General features: G+C 35.7%; 1 protein-coding gene across 1 annotated transcript in view; it reads left to right on the top strand.

Annotated features, from left to right (window-relative positions):
* The first annotated feature begins 10,226 nt into the window (after nucleotides 1-10,226).
* Nucleotides 10,227-18,096, top strand: part of phlpp2 (PH domain and leucine rich repeat protein phosphatase 2) — a 92,051-nt gene continuing 84,181 nt past the window's right edge. Inside the window, exon 1 of the mRNA XM_059358984.1 lies at nucleotides 10,227-10,800. Coding sequence (XP_059214967.1) covers nucleotides 10,526-10,800 — 275 coding nt within the window. The 5' untranslated portion in view covers nucleotides 10,227-10,525. The remainder of the gene's footprint in view (nucleotides 10,801-18,096) is intronic.

The following is an 18,096-nucleotide window of genomic DNA, read 5'->3' as shown; positions in this document are numbered from 1 at the left end:
GCAGAAAGCGAGAACTGGAGAAGCAAAGCAGCAGCAACACTCTCTCACAGACACACACACAACAAACATCCATCTCTGTTGCTCTACTACGTCATCTGGTATAACTGATCTGATTGGCTAAGAGCTACCTACAGACGCTTTGATAGACATTCTAACGGTGCGTTCAGACCGGACGCGTAGCGAATATTTCGCGCGACAAGATTACATACAAAGTCAATGCAAACACGCGAATAGACGCGATTTTTTGCCGGCGGCGCGAAACGTGGGTTTCGCGCGACACGAATGCCGCGATTGACGCGAATTTCGCGGCGCGAATGAAACAACGCGAATTCGCGTGAGTTCAATAAATTCAACTTTGGCGAAATATTCGCGTGACGCTGTGTCGGGACAGCCTATCAGCGTTGAGATTCTGGACGACAGTGTCCGAGATACATACATGAGAGAGAGGAGAAAAGAGGCAGGAAGGAGGAGTGGGTCGGCAGGAGGGACAGGAAGAAGGTGGAAGTACTCTGCGGTCCTCTCTCCGTGCTGAGTGCGCCTCCGGATGATGTCACTCACCCAGACACGACGGCAGAGCAGGTACAGGGACGCTATGCTTGTAATGTCAGCCATGGTTGATGACAGAATGAAATGGAGGCAATTATTTGGCGCTAAATAGTCTCTTGGGCGAAAATTCGCGTCGCGTTACTCGCGCGAGTGACGCGAATTAAATTCATTTCTCGCGCGTATCAATTCGCGCGAGTAACGCGACGCGAATATTCGCTACGCGTCCGGTCTGAACGCACTGTAAGCGTCCAATAAACGGCTCCGGAGGATCGTAAACCACACCTCCTCTACGGAGAAATGCATTGAAGGTGTCCAGACCTAATCTCCAATGAGATTTGGTCTGGTGTTAGCCAGGCTATATAAATGCTGCCCTTACTATGATTTGTCAAGTTTATTTATTTTGTAATGTTCGTTATTAGATTTTTTTTTTTTAAAATGTGCACTTTATGGAGCTTTGGTTTTTTTAAAAGGTACTTCTCACTTTGCATTTAAAATATGAGGATATATATATATTGTATATAGATATTCAGCCTAAATATATACTTTTAAATATATACTTTTGGTCCATATCGCCCAGCCCTAATACAAGTCAAATCTAGACACTCAATAGAATTTTTTTTCCCGAAATTTTTCTTTCTCTCTTTATATATAAATGCTGCTCTTACTAGGGTTTATCAAATTAATTTCTTTTGTAATGTTCGTTATGATTTTTCTTTTAAATCTTTTAAATATATACTTTTGGACCATATCCCCCAGCCCTAATACAAGTAAAATCCAGACACTCAATAGGTTAACACGGCAAAAAAACACGCCCTCCAAGGACATATCGTGATTTTTCACTATGAATCGCATCGTTACCTAATGAAGAAGAGATAAAAACCTGTATGTAGTCATATTTTCTGATAAATGTGCACTTTATGGAGCTTTGATTTTTTTAAAAGGTACTTGTGACATGTCATTAATTGGCGGGTTCAGGCTCTTTATTATTCAGCTTTGACTGGACATTTGCCGTCACTTTGCGTTAAAAATATGAGGATATATATATATATATATATACATATATATATATATATATATATATATATATATATATATTGTATATAGATATTCAGCCTAAATATATACTTTTAAATATATACTTTTGGTCCATATCGCCCAGCCCTAATACAAGTAAAATCTGATATTTTTAAACATATTTTTGATTCACAAATTCATTACCGTAATGCGTCCAAAAAAAAATGTCATGGTTTCCCCACACTTATACAAAATAAGTATTTAATAAACTTTATAAAAATAAATATACATTGGTTTAAAAATGTATAATTTAACAGAATATAATCAAACATAATGGTTTTTAACAATGTATAAAGAATGTATAAAGATATATATCTATATATCTATTTAGGCTGAATATATATATATATATATATATATATTGTATATAGATATTCAGCCTAAATATATACTTTTAAATATATACTTTTGGTCCATATCGCCCAGCCCTAATACAAGTAAAATAAGTAAAATATAATGGTTTTTAACAATGTATAAAGAATGTATAAAGATATATATCTATATATCTATTTAGGCTGAATATATATCTATATATATATATATATATATATATATATAGATAGATAGATAGATAGATAGATAGATAGATAGATAGATAGATAGATAGATAGATAGATATTCAGCCTAAATATATACTTTTAAATATATACTTTTGGTCCATATCGCCCAGCCCTAATACAAGTAAAATCTAGACACTCAATAGGTTAACACGCCAAAAAAACACGCCCTCCAAGGACATATCGTGATTTTTCACTATGAAAGAGCTGCTTTAGGGTGAATCTAACACGCCTCTCCCCTCAGAAAGGGGCAGTGGCTGCTGAATAATAAAGAGGCTGAACCCGCCCATTAATGTTTATTGATCAGCTGTCCAGCAGGCCTATCTGACAGCAGTCAGATCCAGTCTGGATATGGCGTCGCTGCACCGACACGGGATGAATTTTCTCCTCTCCGTGGGAATCCTCCAGCCGCGCACCGGGTACCGGGCACCTCTTGTTGGTTTCTGTCGCTGTTAATAATAAAGGATCATACATGGCGATGGAGGACGATGAGAATAAGACGGCGGCCGTGGCCACGAACACCCAAACGGGCATCCAGAAGGGAGGTGATGTCGGAGATAATAACGGGGCTTGCATAGACAGGCAGCCGGACACGGTGGCGCACCGAGCGGGGCTGAACCAGACTGCAGGTCGCGGCAGCCGCAGTGGTCCTGGAGCTCATGCTGCGACGGGGATCCGAGTGCTAAAGGCAAGTCCTGTATTTTCTTGTGATGCAGTAGGTGATTCAAACACAAATCTCTGTGTTGTGTTAAGGCTTTCCTTCAGTCAAACAGGGCAAAGTGCAGGAGCATTAAAAAAAACACGCATCATTGTAATATTATGTAATGTCTGTGATTGATATTCTCTGGTTGATGATTGATCTGTGGACGATTGGCACTCAGTGAAGAATGTACCAGAGCCAATTAACATCCACAAGCCACACACACACACACACACACACACACACACACACACACACACACACACACTGTGGGTTGTTAGAGCTTTTATAGGAAAGGCCCACTGCTGAACACTTCTGATATGACATTTTAGGGCAAGACACATGATGTGTAATAATGACATACAGTATAAGTCCCTGAGGACACACACACACACACACACACACACACACACACACACACACACACACACACAAATGATGTATGAGTTTCACTTTCTGAAATGATTGGCAAAAAAAAAAATTGAACTTTTTCCACAATATTCTATTTTTTTTTTTTTTAGATGTACCTAATCTATAAAATGGCTGAATGTAAATGGCTTTATCGTCCTTTGTTACCAATAAAATTCCATACAATGACCAAAAGAGACAAAAGATACCAAGGACATGCATACAATTACCAATAAAAGGATGTAAAATGACCACAAAAAAAGGCACAAAATTACCAAAAGAGGCACAACATAACCAAGAAAATACATAAAATGACCAAAGAGATACATAAAATACCAAGCTAGCTGTGCTATTCAATTAGTGTGTATGCATGAGTCAGATATTGTATTTAAAACGAGGAATGCACTATCAAATCATAAAATAAAATAGGTCACCCTGTTCAAAAGTGCACAATACCATGAGTAAAAAACCTTGGTTTTTCTTCATATTTGATAAATTCCTATCATATTTCTGTTAAAAGATATAAACTGTCAAACCATTCACCCTTATTTAGTCAGTGTGGAGGAGTAATACTTTGTAGTCTTGTTTTCAAGCCTGTTAAAATCAACATGACATGGAGAACCAAGTTGTGTTTTTGAGTATGTGAAGGGAAATGCACCCTGGTGTGTTAATTACATCAGGGCCCAGATCCAAACTCTGCCTGCCTGCATGTCTCTGCTAAAAATATGGTCGTGTTTGTTGATTTGCAAAAGGCACAAGATACAGTTTGTGTTACAGCTGCAGATCGTTTCATCACGAAGGGACAAAACTATAAAACTGAGCCAGCTCGGCCATCATTCATTGATAAATTTGTCATTATTTCATTTCATATGCAGGTTATGTCTAACTCCCGGTAGTTTTTTTTTATTTTTATTATATTTATTGGGTTTTTAGAATTAACATGACACATACATTAATGAGGGTTTACATGCCCACATTCTTAGATAAAAAATAAAATTAAAAAAACAGACAAGACAAATTACCACTAAAACAAAAAACAAAACAAGGTAAAAAAAAAAAAAAAAAAAAAGGGTACAACCCTGTATTTCCTATGTAGCTGCTGTGTTGAATATTACATTCTCTTTATACACTTCATTGTCCTTTTCAAGTGTTCAAAATCTTGATCGGTGACTTTCAAGATATTCAATAAATTGTCCCCATAGCTTAAAAAAGCTCTGTATTTTTCTCCCGGTAGTTTGACTGAACGTGCATGCTCTGATTGAGGGGGGTCCTGCTTCATATTCACACAGTGACACATATATATATATCCTCTGCTGGGAGCTGCCCACTAATGTAGTTGACTGGTTTGACCACTGAGAGATTCCACAGCAGCATCAGTGGTTCAGACACACCTTGAGTTCCAGCAGCTGATGAGGAAAGTGTTCTGCAGCTCACTTTCACTCAGTGTTTCAACAGGTGTTTGCATTTAAAGCAGCTACAAGGAGTTTTTAAATGCTGATGAAACTGTAACAATATCATCCTGGTGCCTCTGGTAACACTTTACAATAACCATCATTTATAAATGGTAAACAGATAGTTATTTATTAATGTTTAATCATCATTTATAAACCGTATATAGGCCATTTAGAATGGTAAGTACATAATTTATCAACGTTTAACTAACTAAATCATTTATAAATGGCAAATAGATGGTATATTAATGATAAAGTTTATAGTTACTTTATCATTAACAAACAATTAAATTATAGTTACTAGTTTATTAATTGTTTAATATATATATATATATATATATATATATATATTATATTATAACATTTTTAACAACATATTAAGTATGTTAATATTTTGAAATTATTCTTATACCTTTTAAGAAATTGGTTTAAAACATTTAAAGATTAAATATGTATAGCCCTTTGTAAAATGGTTAATAATTGATCTATAAACCATCTATAAACATCACTTAGTTAGTTATTGTAAAATGTTACCGTGCCTCTTTATGACCTACATACGCAACCAAGGCCATATTATTTAGACCAGGGGTGTCAAACTCAAATACACAATGGGCCAAAATTTAAAACTTGAATAAAATCGCGGGCCAACATTGAACAAATAAACCTTTTAATATATACCAAACATGTTTTGCAAAGTGCTTAGCTTACTTAATATCTCAGAATGAGGTTAAAATGACAACATTTTCAAACAATATTGATGACACCTTTAAGTCACCAAACTGGATGATCTCCAGACTCTTAGACCTCGTCTGTGTATCTTCTATTCTATTTATATATTTATATACAGTCTATGGCAGGGGTGTCAAACTCAAATACACAATGGGCCAAAATTTAAAACTTGAATAAAATCGCGGGCCAACATTGAACAAATAAACCTTTTACTATATACCAAACATGTTTTGCTTTAACATTAAATATGGAACCAGCAACACTTATAAACATACAATATATAACTAAATAGTGCAGACATGCAAAATCAAATTTCAAATAAAAAACACATCAATGTCATTCATTTATTAAATAGAAATTAAATAAAAATTGTATGCCTCTTTTCTATTTGAATCCTTCTGATTTAAATATCAAAATAAAGTTTTTCAACAGGTTAATACATTTAAAAATAAAATAATAATTTGGTATAACTTTTTTTCATTAAAACTGGAAAAAATGACATCCAAGCTTTAACATCCTATAAGTACCTTAGGAGTGGGTCAACAGAGAAAGGTTTTTTGAGGGGGACATAAATTTGGCTGTCATCTGCATAACAATGAAAAGAAATTCCTTGTTTTCTGAGAATGGAACCAAGCGGGAGTAGATAGAGGGAGAATAGAAGTGGGCCAAGCACAAAGCCATGCGGGACCCCACATGAGAGAGGATCATCATCAAATGCTGCAGTCAAACCTAAAAGTAGAGTCTGTAGCTAAAAAGATATCATTAAAAAGCGCTGGTTCTGTGCTGTGCAATGTTTTTGTTGTTATTTATGACCTATTTAGAAAGTGAAAGTTTATAAAATCCAAACTTAAAGTCCACTTGCTAGCTTGACCTTGACCGTGGTATTTGTTGATAAAGAACACGATAAGCAACTATTTAATAACTAATTTATGAAGCAATCATTTTCACATTGTTTTAGTGGGTGCTTGATCTGTTAACCCATTTAAGCCTGGAAAGCAGATACATTGTTTTGTAGTATTTGTAGTTTTTTCCAACTATTTTTTGGTCTCTTGGCCAATGAAATGCATCAGAATACATGTGGGAGTGTCGCAATGCATCATGGGACCTTTCCAGCACTTTGAAATCATGGCGGAAGACGACTATAATGCGACACTAGACTGTCGGAATTTGACAATAATAATAAAGACTAATGTGCCAATATGGTAAAATGTCAGTGACATCAGCTGCTCTCAACCCTCTGGAGTCACCAAAAGCACCAAAGAACGACTTCTTCATCACATCCAGACGTAAAAACAAACGATTATAACGACTATGAGCTCTCAAATACTTTTTAAATGTAATTTCTATCTGCTACAGAGGCTGAAAAATCGATTATTTAGTAGGAAGTGTTGACACTTCTGTTGAATTTCCAGAAAAACTTCAGGTTTTAGGGGCTTATTTTAAAATCACCCAGAGGTTTTACAGGCGTTTTAGGCCTGAATGACGTTTCTTTTACTCCCTGAACTCCCTCTTCTTCTTCTTTTGACATTTTCCAGAGAGACAGTTGGATTTATTTAGAGGTACTCTTCCTTCACACCCGGCAGCAAAGTGCTTAGCTTACTTAATATCTCAGAATGAGGTTAAAATGACAACATTTTCAAACAATATTGACGACACCTTTAAGTCACCAAACTGGATGATCTCCAGACTCTTAGACCTTGTCTGTGTATCTTCTATTCTATTTATATATTTATATACAGTCTACGGTATCTTCTGAATAGTTGTGGGGTCAACGTGGCTCCATGAAAAACCACAACAGTGTTCAGAGTCAGAACTATAGCAGCAACCTGCAGCTCTGAAAAATGAAGGCAACTTTGAAGACCCAAATACTGCAGTTCTTTGAAGTGCCACCAAAGTTATTATAGTTTTGGATTTTTCATTAGTCTTAATTTTGTTGTGAATTTTTGTTTTCAAATTCACTTAGTTTTAGTTAGTTTTTAGAGTGAGTTTGCTAGTTTAAGTTTAGTTTTTAGTTTTTGAAAATGCTTAGTTTTAGTTTAGTTTTTATTAGTTTTAGTTTTCTTGTAATGGGCTGTGTGTTGGATACGAGATTCAAAGAGGTGATAGTAAATGTTGCCTTTACTTCCTTTATCCATCTCAATAAGTTTAACAGGTTTCATATCAACCAAAAAGGTTTACATATGAAAAAAGTTGACAAAGACGAAAACAAAGGACATTTTCACTATAATTTTAGTTAGTTTTGTAACCACTAAATACAGTTTCAGTCAGTTATCTTTTTTTTTTTTTAAACTCTCGTTTTTAATTTTTATTTCAGTTAACGAAAAAAAAAAATTAATTCTAGTTTTCATTATTTCATTAGTTTTCATTAACTATAATAACCTGAAATCTATTTCATCTATCTGGTTTTATGACTTAATAAACTTATTGGGGCTGAGATGGATCAGACAAAGGAAATAAAGGAAACATTTATTGTGACTTTTTTTAATCTGGCACCCAACAAATACCCCATTACAAAACAACTAAAAGTAATAAAAACTAAACTAAAACTAGCAAACTCACTCTAAAAACTAACTTAAACTAACTGGATTTGAAAACAAAAAATTACAACAAAATTAAACTAAAACTACTGAAAAATCCAAAACTATTATAACCTTGGTCCTGCATTTAAAACTTGAGCAGGTTGACGCGAGAGTCAGAATTGTAGATATCTTTACTTCTGGGACCAAGTGACAAGCTGTAATGTCTTTTTTTTGGGCCTGTGAATGATAATGATCATCTTTTAGCTTTTTTCTTTTATCTTTTGAGCAGCTGATGTCACTGAAATGTTATCATATTGGCACATTAGTCTTTATTATTGTCAAATTCCGATAGTCTAGTGTTGCATTAGCCTACTGCACATCCGGCTAACATCACCACTAGTGATTAGGGCAAACAACAACAACAACAACAACAACAACAACAACAACATGATCTATCTGGTTCCTGCTAGTAATGGAGTCACACAGTTCACCGTCATTAACAAAGGTAATAAAACGTTCTTAACCTTCTGATCAGCTCTGCTGCTCAGGAAACAGAGAGTCGAGACTGAGGGGAAACATTTACAACTGTCTTCAGTGTAATGACTAGAATTACTAGCTACTTCCTAATAACTGCTTATTAATTATAGAGCGCTGATTGTAATGTGTGTGTGTAATTTCCAGCAGTGTCACCTCCACAATTCCACAAAATACTTCTGTATACAGTTATGAAAGTACAGAGCGTCCTGGTGGAGATCAGCAGATGTGGTTACGATCCTCCAGTTACTGTTGTGACGTGTCCTGTCCATCATTTTATTTCAGTGTGTTTCATTTATGTGCTATTGTTTATTATCGATTTTAAGATTCTTTTACTGGTTTATAAATCTCTTAATGGTCTTAGTCCAGGTCTTCTGGCCTTTTTGATGCACAACATATAAACACCTTCTAATGCACAACATGGGTCAAAAATGATATTACTTTTTTGCAGAGATTTTTCAAATTTTGCAATTGTGCGTTTCAACATATTTAATGAAATCTTTTGTGTTTACTGTTTTTTTGTATGAATTTTGGGTGTTTTTTGTGGTTTTTATGTGTTTTTTTGTAATTTTTTGTGTGTTTTTTGTGGTTTTTATTTGTGATTTTATGTGTGTTTTCTCTGTGTTTTTTATTTGTGTTTTTATGTGTGTTTTCTCTGTGTTTTTTATTTGTGTTTTTCGTAATTTTGTATGTGTTTTTGGTATTTTTTGGTGTGTGTTATTGTGTTTTTTTTGTGGTTTTTGTTTGTTTTTTTTTACCCAAAAATGAATTTCCCATGTTATTTCATGCTGGCTGTGTGTTTGAATATCTTTTTTTTTTTTCTTTAATCTTTTTTTTTATATTACAACAAAAATATCAATTAGTGTTTCCCAAACCACAAGATGACGTCCTCAAATCTCTTGTTTTGTCCACAAACCAAATCTGTTTACACAGAGCAGAGAGGAGAGGACAGGAGAGGCTGTTTACACAGCAAGGTTATTATAGTTAACGAAAACTAACGAAATAACGAAAACTAGAATTGAAAAAACATTTTCGTTTCGTAGAGTTTTTAAAAAAACGATAACTAACTGAAACTGTATTGCGTGGTTACAAAACTAACTAAAACTAACTAAAATTATAGTGGAAATGTCCTTAGTTTTCGTTTTTGTCAACTTTTTTCATTCATAATTCAGTGTTTCTATTTGAACATGCAACACATGGTGAATATGTTTACTGAGACTGGGATGTTTACACTCCAACCAAAATTCAAAACAGTTAATAACCTTATTGGCGCTGATATGGATAAACCAAAGGAAATAAAGGCAAAATTTATTATGACCACTTTGAATCTCGCACCCAACACATAGCCCATTACAAAAAAACTAAAACTAACACTAAAACTAATAAAAACTAAACTAAAACTAAGCATTTTCAAAAAATAAAAACTAAACTAAAACTAGCAAACTCACACTTGAAACTAACTAAAACTAACTGAATTTGAAAACAAAAATTCACAACGAAATTAAAACTAGAATGAAAATCCAAGACTATTATAACCTTGTTACACAGAGCTGAGAGGAGAGGACAGGAGAGGCTGTTTACACAGAGCTGAGAGGAGAGGACAGGAGAGGCTGTTTACACAGAGCAGAGAGGAGAGGACAGGAGAGGCTGTTTACACAGAGCAGAGAGGAGAGGACAGGAGAGGCTGTTTAGTAATTAACCCATTGAGGCCTGAAAAACTGCTGGGCGATTTTAAAATAAGCCTCTAATTTTCTGGAAATGCTGGAAAAATTCTGGGAAAAAAAGTGTCAACTCTTCTACTAAATAATAGATTTTTCAGCCTCTGTAGCAGATAGAAATGAAATTCAAAAAGTATTTGAGAGCTTATACAAATACTACAAAACGACGTATCCGCTTTCCAGGCTTCAATGGGTTAATGTGCAGGTGTCTGAAGGCTGTTAAAGATGCTGAAGTGTCTCTGATTCTCTCTGTGTGTTATAATGAGTGTTTCTGTGTCAGCAGCGCAACATGAAGCGTAACGGGAGTCGCGGCTGTGTGACGAGAAAGACCAGATTTGGATCGAGAGAGCGGGACTGGCTGAAGGGGGACACCCAGCGGGGCTGTGTGTGTCTGTATGGGGGCACGGTGGACCCCCAGCCCCCGGCCTCGGGCCCCCAGGCCTCCTCCACCCCCCAGACAGACCTGCAGCTGGTGCTGTGCTCCACCACCACCACAGTGGAGGAGCTGTGTGCTCAGAGGGACGGAAAGGGACTCTATGTTCAGCTGCACGGAGACCTCGTCAGGTAAATACACCCCAAGTTCTGCTTATTTCCTGTGAGCAAATACCTTCTCTTTATATTTGAGCCATTTGGCATAAAATACTGCAAAAAAGGTGTCTAAAAACCAGATAAAACAGTAAATCTGAGGGAAATGATCTTGCTGCATGGACAGATAATTTACCTTGACAAGATTTATTAAATTAAGATTATTAAATGTAGAAATAAGCATGTTGTACGCTACGTAAAATAAGAAATTAACTCTTAACCTTTTGGAGATTGGGGCTACTTTGTTGGTTTTTGACTCTTTTTCATTCTGCCTGTATATGCAACTTAAATAATGAACATCATGTCATGCTGGTATCATCTTTTTCAGCACAACCTCACCTGATTATTATTTTGTCATTTTGACTTACTGGATCAACATTTTGAAATGCAAAAAACACACCAAAAACACATAAAAAACAGACAAAAACACACCAAAAAATTACAAAAAAACACATAAAAACCACAAAAAAAACCCAATAACACACACCAAAAAATACCAAAAACACACACAAAATAACGAAAAACACAAATAAAAAACACAGAGAAAACACAAATAAAAAACACATAAAAACACACCAAAAATTACAAAAAAATACATAAAAACCACAAAAAAACACACAAAAAATACCCACAATTCATACAAAAAAATAGTAAACACAAAAGATTGCATTAAATATGTTGAAACACACAATTGCAAAATTTGAAAAATCTCTGCAAAAAAGTAATATCATTTTACCTTTGCTGAAAAAGAGTTGGCGCACTAAATTGGACATGGAAACTTCTGGAAAAGCCAAAACTTTAGAGTTCAGCTGACAGCAGGGAAACATGCTGCTTCGTTTTTAGGTTTTTACTTCATGAAGAAGTCGTGCTCCGGCGCTTTCGTGGACTCCAGAGGGTTAAAACAAGATAAACTATCTAACACTTCTAAATCTAAAGTTGTTTTTATCTTGGTAAGAAACTAATAATCATCAGGTCACTCTGCTCGGGCCAGTTCATCACTGCTGGCAGCTTTAATTTATCTTGTTTAAAGAGTTAATTTCATCATTGTGTCTTTTTAGTGGTCATTTTTACATCTATTTTTGGTCAGTTTGTGTCTTTTTTTGTCATTTCACGTCTTTTTTGTTCATGTTGTGGCCTTTTGATGGTCATTATTTGTCTTTTTTTGGTAATTTTGTGTCTTTTTTGGTAATTTTGTGTATTTTTGGTAATTTTGTGTCTTTTTATTGGTAATTTTTACATCTATTTTTGGTAAGTTTGTGTCTTTTTTGTTCATTTTGTGTCTTTTTAATGGTCATTATATGTCTTTTTTGGTCATTTTGTGTCTTTTTTTGCTAATTTTGTGTCTTTTTTTGATCAATTTGTGTCTTTTTAGTGGTCATTTTTACATATATTTTTGGTAATTTTGTGTCTTTTTTGATCATTTTGTGTCTTTTTTTAGTCAAATATGTGTATTGTTTGTAAAATAAGAAATTAACCCTTAAAACAAGATAAATTATCTAACACTTCTAACTCTAAAGGTTTTTTTTTTATCTTGGTAAGAAACAAATAATCATCAGGTCACTCTGCTCGGGCCAGTTCATCACTGCTGGCAGCTTTAATTGATCTTGTTTTAAGAGTTAACTTCTTATTTTAAGCGTTCAACATGTTTATTTCTAGATTTAACAATCTTATTTTAAGAAATATTGTCAAGATAAATTATCTGTCCATGCAGCAAGATAATTCCCCTCAGATTTAGTGTTTTATCTGGTTTTTAGACACACCTTTTTTGCAGTGAAGGGCCGTGGCAGGAGTCTTCCAACACCCTGTGGCCCCTTTAGAGCAACACAGTGATGTGGTTTAAACTGGCCTCAGTTACTCTGAATGGGCCAACACATCTGCAGGCCTTTATCAGTGTCCTCATTGGATCTGTTCAGTACATTACAGCTCACAGCTTGATGTATAATCATGGACGAACATGGAAATGCAAAAAAAAGTGAAAGAAATCCAACATGACTCGAAGCATAAAAAGACGCTTCGGGTTGCAGTTACACAAGTAAAGAGAAACTGAAACATAAGATGTTGGACAACTGGTTTAGACAGCTGCATAGGTTGAGATGAAAGTGCATCTCCTCCATCAGACTCACGAAAACACAACTGAAATGGGAGATGACAGATAATAGCGTGTAACAAAAGCACTTTAGAAGCAATGTAATTTTATATAATCCAGTACAGAGCCTGTTCAGAACTGGTATTGCAGCGTGCAACTTTCTCGAAGCCACTCATCCAAACAACCTCACTCTAACCTCTGTGCTTCCTTGGCTCCTGAGCAATGCAACTACTACACTGTAAAAAATGTTTGTAGAAATTACAGTAAAACACTGTCAAATTATATCAGAAATAGGGCGTGAAATTAAAAATGTAATATCACCGTAGTAGACACTTTTAATTACTGTAAATCAAAGAATAGCACAAAACTTTTTTCTGTCATAAACTTTAGAAAACACAGTTTTGCTGTAAAAAATATTAACTTTTTCATTTAAAATGAATGGAGAAATACCATAACGTCACAAGGACATAACTACCCTAAAAATAATAGCAGACCAAAGGACCTAACAAAGGACCTAAAATGACCAAAAGAGTCACAAAACGACCAAAAAAAAGACAGAAAACGACCTAAAGAGACACAAAACTATCTAAAAAGATACAAAATTACCAAAAAAAAAGACAGAAAACGACGAAAAAAGAGACATGAAATTATAAAAAAAAGACGTAATTTACGTAAAAATTATCAAATGAGACACAAAATTACCAAAAAGAGACACAATAGGGATAAAATGGCAAGTGGTTTTTCAGTCTAAATAACAGATTTAGCTGATATTTACATTTAAATTTACAGTAGAAAACCCACTCACTGTATTTTTTACGGTAAAGTTCTGGCAACCACAGCTGCCGGTATTTTACCGTAAATTTAACAGAATATTTTTTACAGTGTATGACAGAGTTGCATCCCCAAGCATTGCTGGAGTAAACATGTTTTTTGCTGACAGCTAGCTATATGGGGGGAGAAAAAGGCATGGGGGAAAGTTACGCCACTGATGTTTGTTACAATAGCCGTGTTTCCATCAGGGGGAAGAGTGTCCGCTGGGGAAGTCTCAGGCCACGCCCTCTCTAATGTCCTCTGTTTCGACAGTTTCGACCGTGACGTCACATACGAGATGGATTAAACACGGGAGACGCAACTGTGGCCGCCGTCGCTAACTGTGCACAACGTCAGCAGCTGATCATAAACAAACCAGCATGGCTAATTATGCACAGCATAGCCGCTGATCATAAACAAACTGGCATCACTAACTGTGCACAGAGTGTCTGGTGCTTGTTTTAAACAAACAGAGAGTGAACACCTCCTGCAGCAGCAGTACATACACACTATACTGCTACAGAGCTAACTGTTAGCCTGTTAGCACATACACACTGTACTGCTACAGAGCTAACTGTTAGCCTGTTAGCACATACACACTGTACTGCTACAGAGCTAACTGTTAGCCTGTTAGCACATACACACTGTACTGCTACAGAGCTAACTGTTAGCCTGTCAGCACATACACACTGTACTGCTACAGAGCTAACTGTTAGCCTGTTAGCACATACACACTGTACTGCTACAGAGCTAACTGTTAGCCTGTTAGCACATACACACTGTACTGCTACAGAGCTAACTGTTAGCCTGTTAGCACATACACACTGTACTGCTACAGAGCTAACTGTTAGCCTGTTAGCACATACACACTGTACTGATACAGAGCTAACTGTTAGCCTGTTAGCACTGTCCTACTGTGCACCTCGTTCTGCAACGCCAGACTGCACTATGACTGGCCTAAGGTGAAGAGCTGGTACAGATCTTTCCAGCAATATAGCGGGGAATAGCGGGACCGCACTATGAACTTGTGACGACTCGCTACTTCGCCGGCTTTTACAAATGGCGCGTGTTGTTGTGGCGTCAACTACTACATCACATCCTGCTCAGCGTTCTATCCAATAAGCAACCAGGCTTTTTTCAGGGGAGAAAAACAGCCCTGCTCTTCAACGAGGACAAAAAAAGTCCAAACCGACCGCTCAGAACAGCTCATATTCAGATTTGGGGCGTTTTCGGCCTCATTCCGGGTATTCAACTGGAGTTGAAACACGGCTAATGTTTCATCTCCAGTCTCTCTTACTTCATCTATTCATGAATGTACCGTAACAAGCATCTGAGAATGAGCTGTACCCATCATGCCATTTGATAATGTAACATGTAGTAGAGGATATATACATTATGCACTACTAATAAATATGTCGTGGAGATCTGAAGATCTTGTACTCAAAACTGGACTTCCTTATACACTTTCCAAGTGTGAGGTCGACTGAATGAACGCCTGTCTAGACACATACATACATTCTAGTTAGAAGTCCACATCAAATCCTTATGTATGTGATATAAAAAACTGTACTAGTCCTTGGCTTTTACCTGATATCCTTTCCATGGGTACCGAAAAAACAGATTGTCACCTTGAATAAGCTTGACTTAAAGCAAAGAAGGCAAACACAACACCCCATACTCCCTCAGCACCTCAGCCAGGATCTCGCGGATCATGACTGTGTGCCTCTCTCAGCTCCAAGAGACATATGTTTGTAGACAGAAATAACTATGACCCTTGATTATCTGTGAAAGGATAAAAAAAAACCGGTTCACTGATCCGTGACCAGGAAGGCATCTGGGCTGTTTCTCCTTTGCTTTCCTGGGAAAGCCTGTGTGAAGAAAGCAGAATCTGTCAGTTGAGGTTGTTATTATGATGTGGGAAACAGATCTTCAAATGTCCTGACACATAGGGTGAAGCAAAATGCTAATGTGGTTTTAGGGCTGGGCGATATAAAAGACATATATATTGATATATTTTTAGAGGTGATATGGAATTAGACCATATCGCATATATCGATATAGTTCAAATTTGCAGTGTGATCCTTGCGCCAGGCAAGCTGCGGCTTTAATTTAAGATATATTTTTCTTCAAATGTGTACTTTATGGAGCTTTGATTTTAAAAAAAGGTACTCCTGTTGTTATACAGTATTTATGCTCACTTAAATAAACGGTTTCAATAAAACTACTTATGACATGTCATATTTGGCTTTGACTTTGACTGAACATTTGCTCTCACTTTGAGATAAAAATATCAGGATATATATTGTATATCGATATTCAGCCTAAATATATCGGGATATGACTTCTGGTCCATATCGCCCAGCCCTAAAACAAGTAAAATCTAGAAACTCAATAGATTAACGCGCCAAAAAACACACCCTCCAAGGACATATCGTGATTCTTCACTATGAATCGCATCGTTTTTCGCATCGATTTGTGTTGTAACGTTGATAACGTTAAGTTTATAAACTCTAAAAACCTGTATGTAGTCATATTTTCTGATAATGGCATATTTATTTATATGGGGATATGACTTTTGGTCCATATCGCCCAGCCCTAATGTGGTGCATTTATATTGGAGACTTGTCAATGATTGTGCTTGTAGTAATAATGGCTGGTAGATGGTGCCGTGGTTGTGATGCAGATTTTGTGCTGGAAACATGACTGGAGGTTATTAATCACTTCATAGGCTGGTAGCCAATGGTGTGATCAGCTAACAGCTTATGAACCAACTTCATCATATCTGGGCTGATTAAAGGCTGTGGACACTGCAGAGAAATGCAGACTGGTAATAAAGGAAAGGCTTTTAGTAAAGCTGGTGGATCGGCTCTGTTGGTTCACTTTACATTCCAGCAGTTCAACACTTAAATTGCTGTCTGCCAGTGAGTTTGGCCAGGTGGATTTAAATTTAATATTAAGGTCTTCATCATCCAAAAAGAGGGTATTATTGGTGACTTAAGAAAACTATAATTTCTGTTTATGCAAAGGAAAATTCCATCTCTACAGACAGACAGCACACTGCAAAAAAGGTCTAAAAACCAGATAAAACAGTAAATCTGAGGGAAATGATCTTGCTGCATGGACAGATAATTTACCTTGACAAGATTTCTTAAATTAAGATTGTTAAATCTAGAAATAGGCATGTTAAAACACACCAACAACACACATAAAAAACAGACAAAAACACACCAAAAAATTACAAAAAAACACATAAAAACCACAATAACACACCAAAAAAATACCAAAAACACACACAAAATTACGAAAAACACAAATAAAAAACACAGAGAAAACACACATAAAAACACAAATAAAAAACACAAAAAACACACAAAAAATTACGAAAAAAACACATAAAACCCCCCAAAAACACACAAAAAATACCCAAAATTCATACAAAAAAACAGTAAACACAAAAGATTGCATTAAATATGTTGAAACACACAATTGCAAAATTTGAGAAATCTCTGCAAAAAAGTAATATCATTTTACCTTTGCTGAAAAAGAGTTGACGCACTAAATTTGACATGGAAACTTCTGGAAAAGCCAAAACTTTAGAGCAGGGCTCCATGCTGCTTTGTTTTTAGGTTTTTACATCATGAAGAAGTCGTGCTCCGGCGCTTTCGTGGGCTCCAGAGGGTTAAAACAAGATAAATTATGTAACACTTCTAAATCTAAAGTTTTTTTTCTTGGTAAGAAACAAATAATTTGCAGTGAACTTCATATAAAGGGTTATATATACACAACAATGGAAATAGCTCCGTCTGGATCCTGAACTATTAAATCAAAGGAGTAGTTTGCTTTACACAGAACTTATTTTCCTTTAGCTGACAAAATTCAGACTGTTATTGTCAGGGAACTAAAGCCCACGGATAGAATATTTGAATTTTTGTAGATTTAACAGTGGATCATCTGTCCACATAAACTAAAATGTACAGAAGAAATGACTTGGGGAGGATTCTGACATTCACAGGGCAATTCTTTTGTAAACTTTGTGACACTTATAAATGTATTTGATCATTTTAGGGTCTGCTATGTTTGAGAAAATTGACTTTCAGTGTAAAAGACTAAACTCTCCCAACTATCCCAGATAAAAATATCCAAGATATATAAATATTGTCTTATTTTTTGTCGATAAGTGAAAAGAAACTGCAGCACAGGAATGGTCAGAAAAAAGTGCAAAAAAGAAAAAGAAAATGCACTGCAAATTATTTGTTTCTTACCAAGATAAAAAAAACAAAAACAACTTATATTTAGTGTTAGAAAATGTATCTTGTTTTAAGAGTTAATTTCTTCTTTTAAGTGTTCAACATGCTTATTTCTAGATTTAATAATCTTAA

Source organism: Centropristis striata, chromosome 2 (genome assembly GCF_030273125.1).
Source record: "Centropristis striata isolate RG_2023a ecotype Rhode Island chromosome 2, C.striata_1.0, whole genome shotgun sequence".
In the NCBI taxonomy this organism is placed as follows: Eukaryota; Metazoa; Chordata; class Actinopteri; order Perciformes; family Serranidae; genus Centropristis; species Centropristis striata.
Note: the sequence above shows the minus strand (reverse complement) of the source record. Positions and strands in the feature narration are given on the sequence as shown.